At 40.8% G+C, this 20396-nt stretch overlaps 2 protein-coding genes across 5 annotated transcripts in view; one reads left to right on the forward strand and one right to left on the reverse strand.

The window, feature by feature from the left end:
- The window catches only part of HIPK1 (homeodomain interacting protein kinase 1), a 45889-nt gene extending 25856 nt beyond the window's left edge, over nucleotides 1–20033 (reverse strand). The window contains exons 1-2 of one of the 4 annotated variants that reach the window (XM_051992979.1): nucleotides 18751–20033; nucleotides 6760–7837 (exon numbers count right to left, since the gene is read on the reverse strand). In XM_051992979.1, coding sequence (XP_051848939.1) covers nucleotides 6760–7835 — 1076 coding nt within the window. In that variant the 5' untranslated portion in view covers nucleotides 7836–7837; nucleotides 18751–20033. Of the gene's footprint in view, nucleotides 1–6759; nucleotides 7838–18220; nucleotides 18363–18750 lie in introns of those variants that run through there. The other 3 variants (XM_051992977.1, XM_051992980.1, XM_051992978.1) reach the window with 3 other exon arrangements.
- LOC127561250 (proline-rich proteoglycan 2-like) lies at nucleotides 17747–18715 on the forward strand. Its single transcript, XM_051996543.1, has 2 exons — nucleotides 17747–17969; nucleotides 18243–18715. The coding sequence occupies exons 1-2, from the start codon at nucleotides 17747–17749 to the stop codon at nucleotides 18713–18715; spliced, it is 696 nt and encodes a 231-aa protein (XP_051852503.1).
- Nucleotides 20034–20396: the final 363 nt, after the last annotated feature.

The raw sequence follows: 20396 nt of genomic DNA on the forward strand, positions 1-20396 counted from the left end.
CTACAACTCCTGCAATGTGAAAAAGATTTCTAAGGAAACACTAATGCAGATGCCTAGAAGGATAAGATAATTAAGAAAGTTCTGGAAATTCTGTGGCATAACACTTAATTTTCAAAATATCCAGAAAGCTCTTTGTGCACATGGCTAATCTGGAAATGCATTCTGTATGGGTGTATATGTAAAGTAAATCTAATTGTGTGATGTCACAGGAGACATGGGGGAAGGTAGAGAGAGAATTTGAAACTCAAAAAAATTTTTTAATTAAAGTTAAAAAAAAAAAACTTCCTTTCACTCTGTTGATGTTAGTCAATGTCTGTGTAATAGAACTGAGTACATAATGCTCCAGAATTTCTTGACTAATTCTACCACCAAAATAAAAAAAAAAAAGTTTATATATAAACTATGGGGGGAAAAAAAGAAAGAAATGAAGGAAAGAGATCCTCCCTCTCAAATGTCTCTCTTTTAACCTGTAATTGCATTTCTTCTCATATGGAAACTGTGCTTTGAAAAGAGCAAAAGAAACCAGGGCTTGACTAACTTTTCATGTGTCCTGTATTAGGTTCAGTGTCAAGTGTTAGAAAATTCAAAAAGTTACTTGTAGGCTGATATCTTTGTTTCTATCCCAATTTACTCTATAACACAAAAAGACATCATTAATACCAATTTTCAGCAAAAGATTATTTTTAGCCCATTAAAGATCATTCAGGAAAGCCCATGATAATAGGAAATTTACATTTCTTATTACTTTTTTTAAAAAATGTAGGAAGAATCAATCCCTTTTACTAGGTAGCTTCAACTTGCCCTAGGAAAAGGTGTCTCTGCCTTCATTTTCCAAAGATATGAGTTAATGCTTTATGCTCACAATAAACTCCACAGGACATAGCAGAAAGCTGAAGCCCACAACATGGGTCTTATTATGTTGCCTATTGATCCCTTTGCAGCAGAAATAAAGCTATCATCTGTCAAACAAGTAAAACAAAGCAAGCAATAAGAAAACCCAGAAGGAAAAGCCTCTCACCTAGAAAATAACAGAAATCAGGGCACTGAGGACTAGGCAAAGTTAGGAATAGATCTAGTTTGTTAAAGAAGAAAGCTATACCAAAAAAGGATCAAGCTTCCAGAATCAGCCCCAGGAACAAACAAGACACAGTTATCTTCAGAGCAGACTGGCCCATCTGTTAAGTCTCAAATTCCTTTCATTTTAAAATTCTTCAAAAGTAACCATCCTAATTAAACTCCTATATTATTATCAGAGGAAACAGGATCTTTCATTCAGTTAAGTAAGAAGTTACAATCCCAGAAATCCAAAGAGTTTTTAATCTATGACCTAAGTGATTAAATAAAAAAAATGAGAATACATCTTGTCCCAAGGATTTCCTCTATTTGTTCCAAGTACAGATCTTTCCAGGAAGGAAACTTTCCAATTATATTCCAGCAATAATTCAGCTTCAAAAAAGATCACTTTGGAGGCATTATTAATCTCGTTGAATAGTATATAATTTTTAAAGAGGCTTTTACTAATAAAAGCCCCAAAGAAGAGAGAACTCATATTCCCCTCCTCCTCATAGTTTGGGGAAGGGCAGCGAGGAAAGGCCTACCAGGGAAGCTGTGATAAATATGGTAAATGTCATTTTCTGGAATATGATGCTTTAACTCTTTATATCTGTCACAAAAGAGGATTCCCTCCCTCAATAACAGAAAAGATTAATGGCATTAATAAAATATGTTTTAAGGGGTTTTACAGAGTTGTAGTCCAAATAAAAATAATTAATATTTCATGGCATTTTAAGGTTTAGAAAAAAACTTTCTATAAAAGTTCTATATAAACAATATCACAAGATATAGTGCAAGTATTGCCTCCATTTTATAAATGAGTAAACTGAGGCTGAAAGGTTCATTTGCCCAGAGTGCTTGGGATATAATTTGTAAGGGTCAGGTCAAATGTGTTTTTTCCCACTATACCTTATACCACAATGTTTCCTAAAAAGATGGCAGTTCCCATTCCTCAAGGACTCAAACTTTTTCTACTCTCAACCCTTTTTTGCCAGAGAAATTTTTACATGGCCCCAGGTACATAGGTATCTAAAACTGGTATACAAATCAAACATTTGCTGATAATAAGTCATAATTTCACAATCCCCCTATATTCAGTTTCAAAATTCTAGATGGAATCAAACTACAGTCTAAGAAACTGGGCTATAGAGTTTATATGACCCTTACAACTATGTTCACAAGTGGTACAAGTATTATCATCACCATTCTACAGATAAAATAAACTGGAGATGAGAGGATAAGTCCTCAAGAACATCTAGCTAGCAAGCAATTAGACCCTGTAAGTAAATCCCACTGCAATGCTCTTGATAATGCTCTTGCCTCTTCCCAAACTTAAAAGCCACAGTCAGAGGATTCTATTAAGAGTTACAGGTCCTATATAGTTCTTTTAAGAGTTACAGGTCTTATATGGATCAGCAACTTGAAAACTTACAGCCAGCTCCTGACTTTCAACAGCTAATGGCTGTGGCTTGTTGCCACCTCTTACAGGACTATTTGACTTGGACTGTGGAATTATTAATCAAAGAAGCAACCTTCAAAAGCTCAAATAGTTGAATTGTGGGCAGAGGCCCAGCTCTGGGCACCATTCCTGTTGCAGGTGGTTCTAACTACACAGAACTGATGGAATTTCAGTTTAATGAAATGCCAATGGCATGTGTTTTTCCAACACAGAGGTAATAGGAGGTCTCTAATGAACCAGAGAGCCAGCAAATCCAGAAACAACATGAAAGACTGCAAAGGTAAGGGGACATGAGATTTCAACTTTCAGCTAGTAAGAGCCATCCTTTTCAAGCTCAGGACAGTGCTAAAACCAGGTGGCAGGTAGAGCTCAAATATGGCTCTCTGCCAAAGCCAAGATTTCAGCTTATAACACTGTCAATTATTCACAGAGGAGGAGCTAACTAATTCTGCCACCCAACCTTACAAGGAAGACATGCTAAATCCCCAAAAGATAGAGTTACAGGAAGTGGCCTGGCTATCCAATGACTCATTTAAGGAACAAGGAATAAACGTACTTTTTATGTTTCTCTCAGGTTCAAAATTTTAGTCAATACTCTCTGTATTGACTTCCAATAAAAATGAAAAATATTAGCTTAAAAAGATATAATTTTTCCACATTAGCAACAAAAGTAGCTGGAAAAATCTATAGATGTTCCTTCAGAACAGCAGTCCCATTATAAACCAAAGGCAATAAACAAGAGAGTGCACACAAAGTAACAAAAAATGAGGCCTGTTCAGCTCACTGTATCTTTCTCCTTATATTGATAGCCTAGAAATGTTCAACTCACATATATATATAAAAAACAAGAAAGAAATTATTTCTGTGTAGAATAGAAAACAATTCCAGAATAATTCATGAAGGAACAGTAAAATAACAAACCAACCCCTGTATTCAGCTTCTATTTCTTAAGACAATTTTTTTTCATTATTGTATCTTCTTTCACTAGGTCTACCCCACATAACCTCTCAATCTCTCAAAAACCTACAAATTGAACAAAACCTGGAAAAGTGTCACTTTTGTCAGGTGTTTACTGCATCAATTGAAGCTGAAAAGATGACTTATGTCTATAGCCCCACTTAGAGAGACGGTTTAATTGCTGTCAATGAAAGAAACCCCACAGTTTAAATAGGTCTTAATTTTTTTTTCATCTTTGAACATACTCACTTTGGACAGAACACTAAAAAGGGTCTAATTACTGAAGCCAGCAGTGAGAATACAAGTTCCTCCCTTGTGATTTCTCAACTTCAAACTTACTTTAAATTGAAAAACGCCCTGAGGCAGAAAACTTATTTTCTGTCCAGACAGTAGAGTTCAGAAAGCCTTGACAACAGGACCATTTAGCACAAATCATTCTTTTCACAAGTCTTTGTTTTCCCTTTCTCCTCTCAAAGGTATTAAGTCCAGTTACCAGATCAGAGATGTTACGCCAAATGACTTTCTACAGCCCTGAATAAAGTTAGAATGTATACAATTTCACTCTAACTAGTTGGAAATGTTTTGTTGTTTTTTCTTTAAATGATAAAATGGTGGGAAAAATGCTTTTCCTTACTAGATTCTGTCCTCCTACCACATATCAAAGAATGAAATCTCAGCTGGAAATATGAGCCAGCTGGTCTGCTAAAGAATAGAAAACTACCCGCATGGAAATTGGTGAAGCTAGTTATACAAGGGTTCACACGTTAGAGGAAAACCTTTGTCCCCTAAGAACTCAAGACTCAAAGACAATCTGTCTGAAGCGAGTTACCATTTATGTGGGCCATGCACAAAGCTCATTGATTTTAGTGCTATCCACTGTCTAATTAGATCCACACTATCTGTTACAAAAAGATTAGCCAAAAAAAAAAAAAAAATGTGCGAAAGCTGCTAATATTGTGGTATGTAGTATCATCATGAAGTGTTTTAAAATTAAGATGAAAGATTAGCTTTCAAATTTTGATGTCTCAGTGACCAGAAAGATATCCCTGTTTCCTAAAAGAAGCAAATGTTTGATGCATTTTTTAAAGAAGAGGGCAAAGCAGCATGAAAGAAGCTTAAGCCCCCCACTGTGGATAAAAGCTAGTGATAAAGATAGAAAACCTCAACCCTGCTGCTACCAGACAGCAGCAGCACAGATAACGTCAAATTCAAAAAGTCCTGAATCATAAACCTCAGAAACGGCACAAAATGTGCCTCTATTTCTAGGTGAGACCCTTGCTTAGCTCGGGTTAAAATTTCATAGCTACAGTTGAGGGGCCAAGTATAGTGGGCAATTAAAGAGCTTTATTGAAGAATTATCAGGGGATGGATTCAAAGCATTTGAAAAGCCTATGTCCTCTTCTAGAAAAAGGAAATCAATAAATTTAGCTTCATCACCCTCAGGGTATACTCAGGATCAAAAGTGCTCAAGTGACAACTTCATATGAAAGGGTCAGGGAGGAGATCACAGTTAGCAGCTCTCTACACGGCATTGAATTCTAGCTAACACATTAAATCAGGCCTATCCTCCCTTTGGAGCCTACCCATTCTGAAATGGAAATCCATTAAAATGTTTTCTGTAAGTAACTCTACATATATACTCTCTGAAGTATATATATTGGGATTTCAATAACTTCAATTATTAGCAATTACTAATAAAAGCAAATTTCTAAAAGTAGAATGTAGTGTCCAACTAGGAATAAAAAGTTAAAGGAACAGCTGGTCAACATGAAAGAAAGAGTGGAAGTAGAGGCACAAAAAAAGGAAAACATCAAAGAGGTGCAAAAAAAGCTAAAAGGCACTCAATCTTTATTATGGAATCTTTTCCCATTATTTCCATTGGCAGGTGGCTAAGCAGTTGGCCCTTCAAAACACATGTAATCTGTGATAGGGGAACAACTAATGAAAATGAGTAAAGTTAATTTTGCCTAGAACTGTTTATGTAACTCTGAGTCAATCATGATTTTCTTTTTTTTTTTTTTTTTTAAAACAAATTGAGGATCAGAATCTGAAAGACCAAGGTAGACTACCTGGGGCAGTCAGTGATCAAATCCCAGAAGTTCTCATTTTTTTGGCCCATCTTAGAAAGTTAATATAATAGGAAAGATAGTGAAAGACAGAGGAGATGGATTCAAGAGAGTAGGATGCAAATAATTCTGGATGTGTTATTATCTAGGAAATAAAAGCCCTTAGATGAGCAAAAGGCATTAAGAATTTCTTTTAATCAGGGTCAAGGGCTTTGTTCTATTTAAATAGCTGCATGGTTCCTCAATTCTATGTTTCTCAATATCAGTAGTAATAACTATATCTGTGCCAAAGATGAAGTTGTCTTCTAATAACTATGGTATTACACACTAATTAGGATAACTGCTTAAATCAATCCAGAGGTATAAAGGAACAAACTATATGACATTCAGGTTAAAACCCAAGCCAATTAAAATCTTTTGTCTATGATCAGAAGGAAAACAAACAAATAACAACAAACATCACATGAACTAGATATCCCCGCTTCTTAAATAGTGGTTTGTGACCCCATATGGGGCTGCATTACTGAATGTGAGGGTCGTGAAATTATGATTTACTATCAGTAAATGTTTGATTTCTATATTTTTTTTATATATCTATATATCCGGAGTCACACAAAAATTTCTCAAGCAAGAAGGGATTGTGAATAGAAAAAGTTTAAGAAACCTAGGATCAGATGATGTCTGAGATCCTTCTAAATTTAAAGTCAGCTCTAAATCTATGATCCTATGAAGTTGTGGAAGAAAAGAAAATTGAAAATGTGATTCAGAAACAATGGTCATTAGGGTTGTAGCTGATGGGGTTTTTTCCTCTAAAATATTTGATACTCCCAGTTTAAAACATTAGAAAAACAGTGGTGGTAATCACAACCTCATCAGCAATAAATACAGCCAACCTTGCACTGAAGGAGAAAAGAATGAGAATAGAGTATAGAATGGTTTTAAGAGAAAGAACAGCAGTGGTGTCACAACTTTTGACAGACTTCAAAGTCTTAGAATAGTGAGTTTCTTCTCTTTTCTCAAAAAGTGGTCACAAGGAATGCTAAGGAGAAGCCCCAATTAGCCCTAAAATAAAGTTAAGTCCAGAAACAAGATTCCTCCATCTGTGAAGTACCATCTATCACCACAGGCTTTTATGTTGTATTGATGGAAATGATTCTAGTGCTCTATAAAGTGTGTGTTTTAAGAGTGGCTCTCTAATCCAGTTGAATGGGGAGCGACACTTGCCTGTAGTACCGTGACTGTAAGTAGGTGGAGCACACAGCTTTGGATACATGACTGGCAGAGCCAAAGTCAATGACCTTCACGCGGTATGGCTGCCGCACAGGATCCACCAGCATGATGTTTTCTGGCTTTAGGTCGGCATGGATTAGGCCAAGGCTCTTGAGCTTCATCAAAGCAGTGGCCACCTGCTGTAGGATCGGCCGGATGTACTTCAGCGGCAATGGACTAAACTTGTTCTGCTTTAGGAAATCATACAAGTTCTGTTCCAGCATCTCAAACACAAGGCAGGTATGATTCTTGTGCTGGAAGCACTCGTAAGAACGGACAAAATTGTATTCATCAGCATTCTCACTGCTTAGGCGGGAAAGGATGTTCACTTCAATCTGGCCCTGTCGGGCATAGGAAGGGTGGTTTTTCAAGATCTTAATCGCGACAATTTCCTTGGTACTCCGCTTCCAGCACTTGGCCACCTGCCCAAATGTCCCCCGGCCCAAGAACTCTAGGACTTCGTAACTGTTGGTCATGGAGCAAAGGATTTCATGCTGGACCAGCTGGTAATCCCCTTCTCCGCTGGAACTGCTGTTCTTGGTGGTCACGGTGGTGGTCGTGGCAGCGGCACCCACCACGGTCCTGTTCTGCAGCATGAGAGGGGGATGTTCTTCTATGATTTGCACGCTACCGTTGCTGTCCACCTCCTCACTTTTTCTTTTCAATCCACATTTTTGATAGGGCTCCAGCAAAGAAACGTTGCCTCTGTGAGTGAGGGTCTGGCTGCTCTGGAAGGATGTGGTGGCAGCACCACCCGTGCTGTCAGCGGCCGTGACCACGATATGCTCCACTGTGGGAGCTGGCAGGAGGAGGCTCTGGTCGTAAGAGGGGAGGTTGAAACTTGTCACCTGGTGAGAGGAGTTGGCTTGCCCTTGTGTAGCTGAGAGGTTCTTGCTGTGGGTATAATACTTTTCGTTGCTGCTCTGTCCTGAAACATCCCAGCCAGAAGGCTCTATTTTCAGTTTCTTTGCACTGCAGAAGGCACTCGACGAGACTGACGGGGGGGAGAACACCTGCAGCTGTGATGCCATACCTAGAGAGACAACCGAGAGACAGAAGAGGCATTAGCAAGACTCTTGACTAGCACACTTTGCGCTAGCATGGAAGCAAACTTCTTTTAGAAAATTCTGAAAGCATACACTTTTGTGTTCTGTAGCAATTCAAACCTTTTTGATCCAGTTTTTAAGCATCTTTTTTTCTTTTCTAAATAAAGTATTATCAATACTTCTATTTCTCTATTTCCTAATATCAGTTTCTCCCCCCTTCCCAAAAGTCATTCTTCTAACACATCAGCAAAATCTGACAATTCTAGTGTTCCACACCCTTAATGGTTCTATCTCTGCAAAGAGGTGGAAAGAAATGGCTTCTCCTGTCTTCTTTGGGACTAAAATTGGTTAGAACATATTCTCATCAAAACATTTTTTTCCTACTGTATAAGGATAAAGTTTTTCACCTCATTAGATCTGACAAATTGTCCTACACATACACATACAACATACAAATATATTAAAACAAATATTTCTGAATGAACACATTCTTATTCTTCAATTCTTTACTAGGTGGTAAACTCTATGAGGATAGGAATGTTAGCTAAACTCTTTATCACTCCAGATATCTCACTTTGCACAGCAGGCATTTAATAAATATTTATTATGTTAACATTATTTATATTTTATGTATAATATTATTATATTTACATTAATAAATACCATGGATAAATGGTATATGTTTCAAATCTCCAGAGCAGAGGTAACGAAAAAGCATTATAAAAGAAATGCAAATAGTTGTATAAAGAAATTAGTAATGAGAGATAAGATTAAAAAACTTAAGAGGTCTCAGAAACAGGCCAGCAATCCCTACCATTGCAGCCCCAACCAGAAGAAACTGTCAGCAGGAAATATTTAATACTATAAATTAAGATATAGTAAAAACAGAAGTAATGTTGATATATGATTTTCTAAATCACCACACAGGCTTGTAGGGACCCTAAAGTATAGTTTAGTGACCTTTTTTATTTGAGTTTAACAACTCTGCTTTCTTATGAATTCACAAAATGTCATTTTTCTTCTCACTTTACTAGTATATTGGTTTTCTGATTGATCCAGTACCCTCCCCTTGCCATTCCACATACACACAACTGACAAATAGATATCCCTGAAGTATAGCTCCGACCATGTCCCCCTCCTCCTCTGATGGCTGTCTACTACCTGACTCGCACTGAAAACCCTATAGGCTCTAGTCCCAACTACTAATCTTTACAAGTTGATTTCCATATAACCAAACTGGCCTACTTGCCCATCCCCTCCACAAGACCTTCAAGTTCTGAAGCTGTGCTACTCTCCTTCCATCTCTTCTCCTTTTAGAGCCACCATAAACCCAAGTACTAACTCCACAATAGATAGAGCAGTAGGCCAGAAAGACCTGAGTTCAAATGTGGTCTCACTAAGTTACTTGATCCTGTTTGCCTCAGAGGAAGGAAATGGCAAACCACTCCAGTTATCTTTCCCAGAAGACCCCAAATGAAGCCACAAAAAGTCAGTCACTATTGAAATGACTCAACAACAAATTATCCCAATAATTACTGCCTCCCACAAACCACTATGCATTTTACTCCATATATATACCCTGCTTATATATATTTGTGAATTCAAAGAATTCCTTTAGTAGAATGCAAGGTCCCTAAAGGCAGCAATCTCACTTTGCAGGAATATCCCCAAAGCATAATATACAGATGCTTAATAAATACTGACTTGAATTCTCCAGGCCACAGACATTACTCTGACCATGACAATACCCTTTTTTTTCTGCTTCTGTTTAAATACACATATCCCCAGGAAGACCTAAAACACTTTTATTTAAGTGAAACTAGCACCCAGGAAAAGAGTGTAAGCAAAGTAGTTTAGGAGGAAAGAAACTAATAAATCTGCAAAAGAATAACCTGCCCTTAACTTGGAGCAACAACACTTTTAACTACTTGAACACTCAAGATGCAGACTTTGATCAGAAACCCCAGGACTTGGGAGGCTAATGGAGTCTAGAATAAGCATTTCTATAATTCAGTTGATCAAGGAAAAGTCTATAAAGATCTAAGCTTGAGAAAAAATTCTCCATTTCAGTATACATAATAGTTTTACTAGGCATAGAACAACCAGGAAGGAAGCATGACAAAGGATGTTACAGAACATCAGAAAGCAATTGTGTACATTTTTTGGGGCTTGAATACAACTGAAAACCATCTGTATTAGGCCTAAGCTGCAGGAATGACAAACAACCCTCAGCTTTCAGTTTCTAAAAATGTTATTTTTTTAATTTAAGGGGAAAAAATGTTTACATAGTTCACAGGACATGCTTACAAATGAAGGAATTGTACAGCACTCTATTTAAAGGCAATTCAGGTTGGCCATTCATTACTTTTATAATACTCAAAAGCTAAACTCACTTTAATACTTTCCCACTTTTTGAAACTTACAAGTCATTTTATTTCATGTCTAACAGTGAAACCAACTAAATCATATGCAAAAAAAAACAAACTTGAAAACATTTACAATTAGATAAGAAATGATTTACAATATCATTTCTTATCTAAGCCAAACTGTTTTTGAACAATGAAATGGGGGGAGGGAGATTCAAAATGGACTTTTCTTCCTATTTGATGATCTGCTCATCTAATCAAAATCTAAACACAAGCTTTAAAAAAATATACATAAGTATTTGCCTAAATAATATGAATATAAAGTATCCAATTACAGGTCTAAATATGTGGACAACATAATAACTAGCAATTCACATTTCTATTGCACTTTAAGGTTTAAAAAGGTGCCTTCCTCACAACAATATTAGGGTACAAGTAACACAAATATTTTCATTCTTGTTTTACAGACTAGGAAAACGAAGCTCTGAAAGATTAATAGTAACTAACCTACAGTCTTACCCATAGTAATGGATTTAAAAATACTTGTACTAAAATTAACTTTTCTGAAATGGAAGGTTAATTCAAGTAACGTGTTAACTAATACATTTTTTAAATGGCAACCACAGGTTAAGTTCAAGTTTTTGGAAATATTTCAGTTCTAAGTTTGTATATGAAAATAATTCTTACTCAGTGAAATAAACTGATAGTTCCAATACACAATGTAAGAACTAGTAACCCCACTGAAGGAGGTTTGGGTAAAATGCAACTCCAAAAATTAGATGACAACCTCACTCTCCCAGTGTAACATTGTCAAGATTTTCAACTAGAAGCGTTTCTCTTGTTTTACAATCAAAACAAAATGCTCTATTCAGTATCAAAATACCAGAAACCTCTCTCTACACCCCACCCCCCAAATCTTGCACTGATACCTTCTACATTTTTGCTAGCTGACTTTTTTCTTCTCCCCACTGTCATCTAGAATTAAAAGCATGGCAGGGTGGAATAGAGAAAAACAAAATCATAACTGCCCAGGAAAAAAAGCATCATCACATTCCTTTAAGACCACTCAAATTCTGCTAGGACCAACAGATTCCAGACATAGACTAAAAAAGTTTCCAGGCTCCCTCAGCTAGAGGTTCCCTCAACTCCACATGGAAGGTAACCCTCCAATTTAGGTTATGGGCACCAAAACTAAAGAGGAAAAGGTCTTGAAATGTTAAATTTAGATGAAAATGCTTAAAACAATTCTTACTGGTGGAAAACTTTAATTCTTGGAATAAGTATCTTCTTTTCAAACCTCAAGATTCATCTTCCATCATTTTATCAAGATACATTAAGATTTACAACAAAGTTACTTTTAAAAGTCAATTGTAATCTGGGGTTGAAAGGCCAAGAGGAGTTTCACTGTCACAAATGAAGTACAAGTCTGAAAAGGCAAGTATTAAGGCCTCCTTTACAAAGACTCTAGCAGTAGATCCATGTGAGTAATCTTTCAAATACCAGAGATCACAAGCCTGTATCACTTTCATCCTGGTCCTCTAGTAATAAAGTGATGTTCAAAATGTATCTGTGACCAGGGCCCCTTCCTCAAAAATCCAAATATATACTCTTCACAAACTGATTTATTTCTTGACAATAATATTTATTTATTTTTACGGCTAGGAACCAAGAAGTAAAAAAAAAAATTCTTTATAACCTTGTTATAATATAGTCCTTAATAATTTATATCTTTTTAGAAACTAACATGTTCATCTGTATCTACCATTTCTATTCAGTGCCTTCTTTCTCAAAAGTGGCAAGATGGTAACCTAAAATATCTATAATAAATCTTTTTAGCTTTGTTTCCCTATCACTCATGTATTTGTATACATGTAGATTCATAAATGTATGCATGTAACCTATCCTCCACTAGCAGCTGGGGATAAACAAGAGTGAGCATTTACAATGATAAACCAGGTAAGTAAAGGGCAGGTGTGTTAGGACAAAAAGAAGCTTCTTTTAAAAACCACTATGATTCTTTTCACTAAAAATTGACCATTTTTACTACAAAGAGCAGAGCTATATCCATCTTTAAATTGTATGGGAATGCTCAGACTGACACAAGTGAAGCTTGGATCCCTTTAAATGCCTATAGAATTAGTAGGATTTGTGAAGCTCAGAGCCCCCAGGATTCAACATTGGGGAGGAGGGGGAAGGGGAGAAGGGAGATTGTAGCGCAGACGGCAAGTAAAATTTCTCCCATCTTTAAAACCTAGGATACTAAGAAATTATGGTTTAAATGAGTCACTTTTAAGTGACTGCTCTCAGGGTCACCAAGGGAATCGAAATAAAAATAAAATCAAAGTCCCAGAACTTTTTACAAAACTAAGAGGCCACATTTTCTCTAATACTAAAGGACATCTCAGAAGTATTTCCAAATAAACTAAAGAAATGCTGTTATTCTAGCCAAGCTCATCAAAAAATTACCATATGGGAGGGGAGACGAAATTACCATATGGAGAGGAGAGAGAAATGAGGAAACGTGCACACACAGGTTTTGAATGTAGAAATGCAAAAAAGGAGGTTTGAAAACCAAGACTTTAATTTGAATAAAACAAACTTCCCCTAACCCCTTCCTTTCAGAATTACCCCACAAATGGAACCATCTGAAAACAACCAAAAAAACAAAACCCACTTCCTCCCCATGGACATATGAACCAGAGTTTAGGGTGGTCAGAAATTCCTGTAAATAAATTAGATCCATAGTTCTATGGTGTTTCTATTGTTTTATGTAGTCTTCTTATGCAAGGCTATTCTTCATTATCTAGATAAGAACTGCTTTCTTTCCAGGCAGATTATTTCTTTCTGAAATAATTTCAGTACCTCTTCTCAGAAAATGTGAAATGAAAATTTATATCCACAGGACAGCACATTCTAAAATAATTTGCCAAACTAATTAGGTATGATTTATACACATACAAAAGACTAGAGATAGCAAGAAAATGGATAAGCAGGACAGTTTTGAAAAGAATATGTTGAAGCTGTGGCATAGCTAAAGAGAGAAGCGAGCTTTTATGTGGCTCTGGTTGCATGTACAACCCTCTTTTCCTGTTCTTTACATATAGAATTGTTCATCTCTTTGGTATGTTTAAGATCAACATTTTTTTTTAATTTAAAAAAAATGTCAGGGACAGTTATCTTAGCATCTTATTAACAAATGAGAAGGCCAAACTGTGTAGAGACCCTGCCCAGATGAGTCCAGAAAGGCCTGAGGAAGACCGACTTGAATAATGTTACAACAGTTTGGCAGAGGAAGGAGACAGTTTCAAGAGCATGAACTAAGCAGATATGTAAACTGAAATGGAAGGAGGGAAAACAAAGAACAGCAAGAGATTTACTTGGCTGGATAAGAGAATGCTGGCAGGAGACCGGCGAGATGCAAGATGCATGAGGCCAATCTTACAGATTCTTAGAATTAATTCTTAGAGCTGAAACAAACTTTGAGAGATCTAGTCCTGGGATCTATGAATTTTTTAACAGCTAAATTTTAATAAAACTGACTTTCTTTGTAATTCTATGTATTTTATGTATTTAAAAATTCTGAGAAAAGGTGCATAAGCTTTCTCAGACAGTCAGAGAACCATGACAGAAAGAGTTAAGGATCCCTATCTTGCCCAGCCCCAGCAAATTTTACTAAACCGAGGTAAACAGCTAATGGCAAAGTTGAGACTGGAAGACAGGCCCTAGTTCTTGATCACACTAGATTTTATCAAGGTGTGTTGATTCTAGATGCATTCCTATCTTGCTTCTCTGGCCAATCCTTGTGCCCTCTGGATCCCTATTCTATGGCTAACACATTGTCTTGCTCCTTAGACTTGTGCCCTCCCCTGGAAATTACTTTGTTACATTTTCCAACGTGCTCCTCTGACCATGTCTTTGTCCTATTCCCTTTTCAATAAGCCCCAGTACCCTCCTTTCCCCTCCAAGACCAACTATAAAATCCTCTCTGTCTGGCATTCAAAGCCCTTCACAATCTGCCTTTCCAGTCTTCTTACAGTTTCTTCTCTCCATTCATTCTATAATCCAGCCACACTGCCCCTTTGTACTTCCTCACACAGGACACTGCAACACCTAACTTGATGCCTTTTTCACTGGCTGTCCCCCTCCATGCTTAGGATCCTCGTCTTCCTCACCCTTTACCCCCCCTTTTTTCAAGACTCTGCTCAAATCCCATCCTCCCACACGAAGTTTTTCCTGGTGCCCTTATTTCCATTTGTATTGCATGGATTTTGCATTCACATAGATATGTTACCTATGGTCTTTTGCTACTAAAAGGTGAGCTCCTTGAAGGTAGGAATCACATCTGTCCGTTGTAGGCCCAGCACTAATGCCAGCACACAGAGCAGGTGTTTAATATATGCTTGCAGATAATATTTTGGATTTCCTTAAATGTGGGCATATTTTTTCCCCTCCAAATTCCAAGATCCTTGAGAATAGGAACTTTTTTGTCTTTATGTCCTCGGGTCTAGTGCAAAGTAGGCACTTAATAACTATTTCTGGTGAACTTTGTTAAGGAGATACCCAGACACATGAACACATAAGAGTATACAGAATTGAAGCCCATAAAATGAGGTGTGCAGGAACACCAGCTGATGGAGGAAGCCTCAGGCTTAGGAGAGCTGGGTTTTCAAGGACCAAGAGATGACTGAACAATATTTGAGTAAAATTACCCCATAAGATACAACAACAACCCAAAAAAAAGACTAAAGGAAAAGGTAGAAAGGGAAAGATAGAAGACAGCAGCCCAAACAAAATGATGACCACAAACAATATAGGTATACGACCAACAACAGGAGCTTAAAAGTTCTGAAGATCCCAATACCATTGTTTGCAAATATTTACTTAGCACCTGCTAAATACACTGGACAGTATCCCTGCTTTCAATCTGCTTAAATTGGCTAGAGATGATTAAGCATGTAAGACAATAATAAATAACTATGATACAAATTTATATAAATATAAAAGAAGGGATAACATGGTAGAAAAAGAACTGAATTTATGTCAGGAAAAAAAAAAAGTTTGAATCTTGGACCTGACATTATATGAGTGACTTTGGATAAATCACTTAAAATTGTTGAGGTTCAATTCCCTCCTTTGTAAAATGGGATGGAGATGGGAGGGGCACATTTAATTCAACAAACATCAAGTACCTATTATGTGCAAGGTCATATGTGAATGAAGCAGATGATGGTATAGTAGATAGAACTCTGGGCCTAAAGACAGAAAGACTGAGTTCACATGACCATGAACAAAACATTAAATCTTTCTGCCTCAGGTTTCCTCAACTGTAAAATGGGGATAATAATTGCATCTTCCTTGCAAGGTTGTTTAGAAAGTGCTTAGCACATAGTAGGAGATATATAAATGTTCATTTCCTCCCAGAAGGGAATAATCCCAAGACAGACAAATTTTTAAAGTAGTCTTCACAAGAAATTCGAGTGGGAAAAGGAGGAAAAGGAGGGGAGGGCAGAGCTACAGATGCATAACTGAAAATAGTAATTTGACAAAGAGTACCACCAACTACTGGTCTATCATAGAAAGCTTCCTTCTGTGAGGTGGCCAAGGTAAACCCATAAGGAAAATCAGAATTCTGAAGGGTAGAGAAGAGGGCATGTTCCAGACATGGAGCCAGCTGTGAAAAGGCAGTCAGAAGATAGGGTGCTTGGGAGTCCAGTTCAGCTAGAATGTATCAAGGGGAGTAATTAAATTATACGGGAAGGGTGGAGAGATGGTTTAGAGTTAGCCTGTAGAGGGTCCTAAAAGCCAGCTTGAGGTGTTTGCATTTTATGCTAATACCAATAAGAAACCACTGAAGGCTTGGGGCCACAGAAACGACATGGGCAGGCAGGTGATTTGGGATAATTATTTCAGAGCTATGCTTAATATGGACTGGAAAACACAAGACCTTTAAACAGGGAAGGAGACTATTACAATATTGTAAGCAAGAGGGGATGAGGGTCTGGAATAAGATGGGAGGTACCTCCATGTGAGTTGAAAGAAGGCGACAAATAAATGTGGTCACTCTTTCAAGAGCTGCTCAATTCTACTAAACGGACAAGAATAATCATCCATGGAGAAGAGAGGGCTTGTGTTCAACTTAAATATATAAAGAAGTATGAACTCCAATGAGTCAATTCATTTAAGTACCTATGTGCAAGGCACTGGGGGAGAGGGGCTAGAGAAACAGGCACCATCATAACTGGCTGGGAGGAATCAGGAAACCACTTCATGGGGAGAGGGATGTGTGCCATTATAAGTAGGCCTTTAAGGCTAGATAGGGCTTCATGGATGGGAGAGGGAGAAAGGGAGGACAGAAGGGAGGACAAAGCAGCTCTTGATGTTCATGCTGAAGGTAGGTAGGTCACAGAGATCGGGGCATGTGCAAGGCAACAGATTATAAAGACAAGGGTGGAAAGGTATGTTGCAACCCGACTGGAGAGGTCATAATACCACAAGGTCCCTGCAACAATGTATATAACACTTAACAAAAGGTACACAAATACTAACCATGAAATATTTAACCAGCCAGGTTTGGTTCACTGGTTTCTACTTATACACCATTGGACTAGATATGCTTTAAAAAAAAAAAAACTAAGGAGATTCTGTTTTTTAGTGTTATGTGAACTTAAATTTTCTTTGAAAGGAGTTCTTGGTTTGATTCTGAGCTTATGTTACAAATTAACTTGTCCTAAAAATCAATAAAATCAGTTAGCCCAGAGAATAATTGAAGCTTTATCATTATTAAGGTATATACACATGAATACTTTTGTCACTAAAAGCTTGTTTGTTCATGAAGCATAAGGTTCTCAATTTTACAGATAAAATGTTTTATTAGCCTAAAGACCTCTGCTTCCAAAAGTTCTTTATCCCATTATGATCTCTTACAATCAATGACAATCAGCATCATATTTTTTGGGAGGATATAATTTCAGCCCTTGTATAGGGAAGTCCCCAGGAAGGAAGCTCTATCAAATGCAATTGTTCAGTAACTTAAAGAATTTTAAAGAGTTTTGGTTACCAATAGCTTCAAATGAGATGTCACTGAATGAGTTATTGTGAAAAGCAATGTTAAGTTGATTTTACACTGTTTTTCTGGCTGGTATAGACCTGAGAGCCATCAACCAAGCAAGTCAAGTCATCCTTCGTTATCCTCAGTCATCTTGGGGGAGGGGGGACTGAAGGCAGTCAGGAATCAAAAATAACTTTTACGTAAACAAGGGCAAAATTGTAGGTCTTGGGCGGCCACATAATTTAAGCCCACTAGATTGGGAGGAGGTGGTGAGGATTCTCCCAGCTACTGGGGGAGGGGGGCTACAAGCAGCCTCCCTTTCTGACAGTCTCAGAAACAGCAAAAAAAAAAAAATTTTTTTCGGGGGCGGGGGGTCTCTAAGAGGTGGAGGCTGTTCTGAGGGTGAGGGAAAGGCCTCGGGGCTGGGGCTGCTCTAATTGATGCTTCTCAAGTCCATGAGATCATCTGGGATGGAAAACGTGATGCCGCTCTTACTCTCCCCCCCCTCCCCAGGAGCTGACACAGGCTCTGCGGCCCGAATCGGGAAGGACCCAAGGGGCTGGGGGGGAAAAGGGGGTAGTAAGGCTGTTCCTTGCCGGCCTCCACCCCTACCCTCGCCCACTCGGGGGAACCCCGCGGGCCAGCCCTGGACGGCGGCGCCTCGGTTACCACAACAAACTGGAGGAGCCGAGGGCCCGTTGCCAGGCACAGGGGCCTCCCCTCCCTCCCCGCCCTGGCCCGGGGCGCGAGCCGGAGCCAGGAGTTGGGGAAGGGGCCCCGCTGGCCCCAAGCATCCCCGCCGCCCGCTAATCCCCCGGGAACCACTGGGTAGGGACCCTCGGCCAGTGGGTTCCCTGGCGTCCCTCAGCCCTGCGGGGTGAGCGAGTCCAAACGGAACCGGGCCCGGGCCGAGCCTCTGGACGGCCGCCCCCCCCCCGCCCCCCGCCCGCACTCACCGCCGGTGGGTCTGGGTCTCAGCCGCGGGCTGGGGCTGCCAGGAGGAGCAGGAGGCGGAGGCGGAGGCCGAGAGATCCGGGGCCCCGCCGCCGGGTCATGATCCCCGCCGCCCGAGCCGGCCCGGGCCCCGGGCCCCCGCCCCCCGGAGCCGCCCCAGCGCCCGCCCGTCCCGTCCCGTCCCGGGGGGAGGCGGGGAGCCGCCGCCGCCGCCTCAGCCGCTCCCGATCCCGGCCCCGGTCCGGCCCCGGTCCCGGCTCCGGCTCCGGCTCCGGTCCCGGCTCCGGCTCCTTCCCAACGCCGCCGCCGCTACCGCGGCCTCAGCCCCGTGCTCCCGCCTCGACCTCCCGCTTCGCCCGTCCGGGGCCACAGCCGGGCCCCTCGTTCTGCAGGCACCGCCGCCAGGCCCAGCCAGCCGAATGCCGAGCGGCCGCCCCCATTCCGCCAGCCAGCCCAAGCCCAGCCCCGGCCCAGCCCTGCCAGGCCGGAACTACTAGCTAAGCGCCCGCCCCCTCGCCGCCATGACACCTACAGAAGCGGAAGTGATCGGCGGCGCCGGCGCCGGCGCCGAAGCCGCCATGATACGGCCGGCTAGATCTGTGGCCATCCTGCGATGGCGAGCGGGTGGTCCTCCGTGGGGAGCCAGCGTGGAGCGAGTTAGATGTCTAGAGCGTGGGGCCGGCCTGCCAGCGCCTTCTCACTACAGAGCCCGCGGTAGTAACTCTGACGGGTTTACCCTTCCGAAGGGGGGAGGAGCTGGTCGGGAAACTGCCCCAGTTATGTGACGTCACCGATGCTCAGTGTGACGTCATCGGGCCTGACTAGGTCAGCTTCTCGCCCCCCCCAAACACGCGCGCGCACGCACACACACACGCGCTCCCCTAGGGAAGCGGGCCAGCATAGTTTAAGAGGTATCGGGGTGTGCCCTCACCTGGGACAGATAAGACATCTCTAGTATCTTAGAAAGGTGCTAGGTCCTTGACCTCTGCAAGATGACCAGCCCTCCTCCTGGAGGCTTCCTCCTCCGGCTCTGGGACATCAGCTCCTTTCCCACTGCTCCCCGGGGTCTTCCGTACAGGATCTTAGTCTGTGGGCCATCCTCCCAACTGGGTTCGCTAGGGCTTGTGAGGTACGGGTTCAGGATCCCCCAGAACGGCCCACCCCTTGTTGTGCATGGCCTCTCTGGCCACCTGACCTCTCAGCCCCACGCCCAAGTGATGGCCGGCCCTGCCGCCCGGGCTCCAATCTCCGCATAGGAAGGCGGGCTTGGCCTTCGCGGAAGAGAGGCCCTCAAGCCGAGCAACACTGTTAAAGCGCCTACTGTGTGCCCCGCACAAGGACCGGCTGAAGCGCGGCCCCGCCCTCAAGGAGGCTCCATTCTAACGGTAGAAGGGAGGGTAGAGACGAAGGCTTGGAGAGAATCAGGAAACTGGAGGCAGAAGTCCCTGCGAAGGAGAAGTAGGCTTTCAGAATGAAGAGGGGCAATTGAGAGAGGAGCTATCCTTCTAAAAAGTGTATTCTCTGCTAGTGGAAATTACATGAAACAAGTGCAACATGGGGGAGAATGAAGAGAACAGGAGCACCTGCAGAGATGGGGGCTTCCCCGAGGGAGGGGTGCCCAAGATGAGACTAGAAGGGGATTCTGAGAGGTAGAAATGAAATAAGTGCAAGCCTGGCCTGGGAATGTCGGAGTGACAAATACAGGACTGAGAGGGGGCAAGGAGTGGTGGCCTCCTGGCTCCAGAGCTAGGGCTCTCTCCATTGCACCACCTAGCTGCTCCTTTTAAGCTACATTTTAATCATGAGCCGCACTCATGGGTGTTGGCATGTGCCCAAGAGATGTGTATTGGAAACCTCTAAATCACCAGAGGAAAATATATGTCCTTCCTGCATGTCAATGGACCAAAAGTCCAGCTGCTCCAGTCCTACTCATTGCTAACTAAGTGGAGAGGAGACTATTTGTGTGAAAGATGTAGAATCAGCAGGTCAGAAGTAACTGAGTCTGAGGGATGAGGAATAGGGAAGAGTTAAGGATGACTTGATGCTTCCCATTTCTAAAGGAATAGTTTCTATGATAAAATAAAGAAGAGCATTGGAGGAGGTGATTTAGAAGAAAAAATTGAAAAGGAATTTTGAGAACTTTAGAATTGTACAACAGGCCAGAGATTGAATTTAGGA

Source organism: Antechinus flavipes, chromosome 4, assembly GCF_016432865.1.
Source record: "Antechinus flavipes isolate AdamAnt ecotype Samford, QLD, Australia chromosome 4, AdamAnt_v2, whole genome shotgun sequence".
Classification (NCBI taxonomy): Eukaryota; Metazoa; Chordata; class Mammalia; order Dasyuromorphia; family Dasyuridae; genus Antechinus; species Antechinus flavipes.

What these genes read in the sequence shown, in the direction of transcription:
- LOC127561250 (XM_051996543.1), top strand. Translation starts at nt 17,747, where the DNA reads ATGCCGCTCTTACTCTCCCCCCCCTCCCCAGGAGCTGACACAGGCTCT. An exon ending in AGCCGAGGGCCCGTTGCCAG is followed by an intron (nt 17,970 to 18,242) that starts GCACAGGGGCCT and finishes TCTGGGTCTCAG; the next exon opens with CCGCGGGCTGGGGCTGCCAG.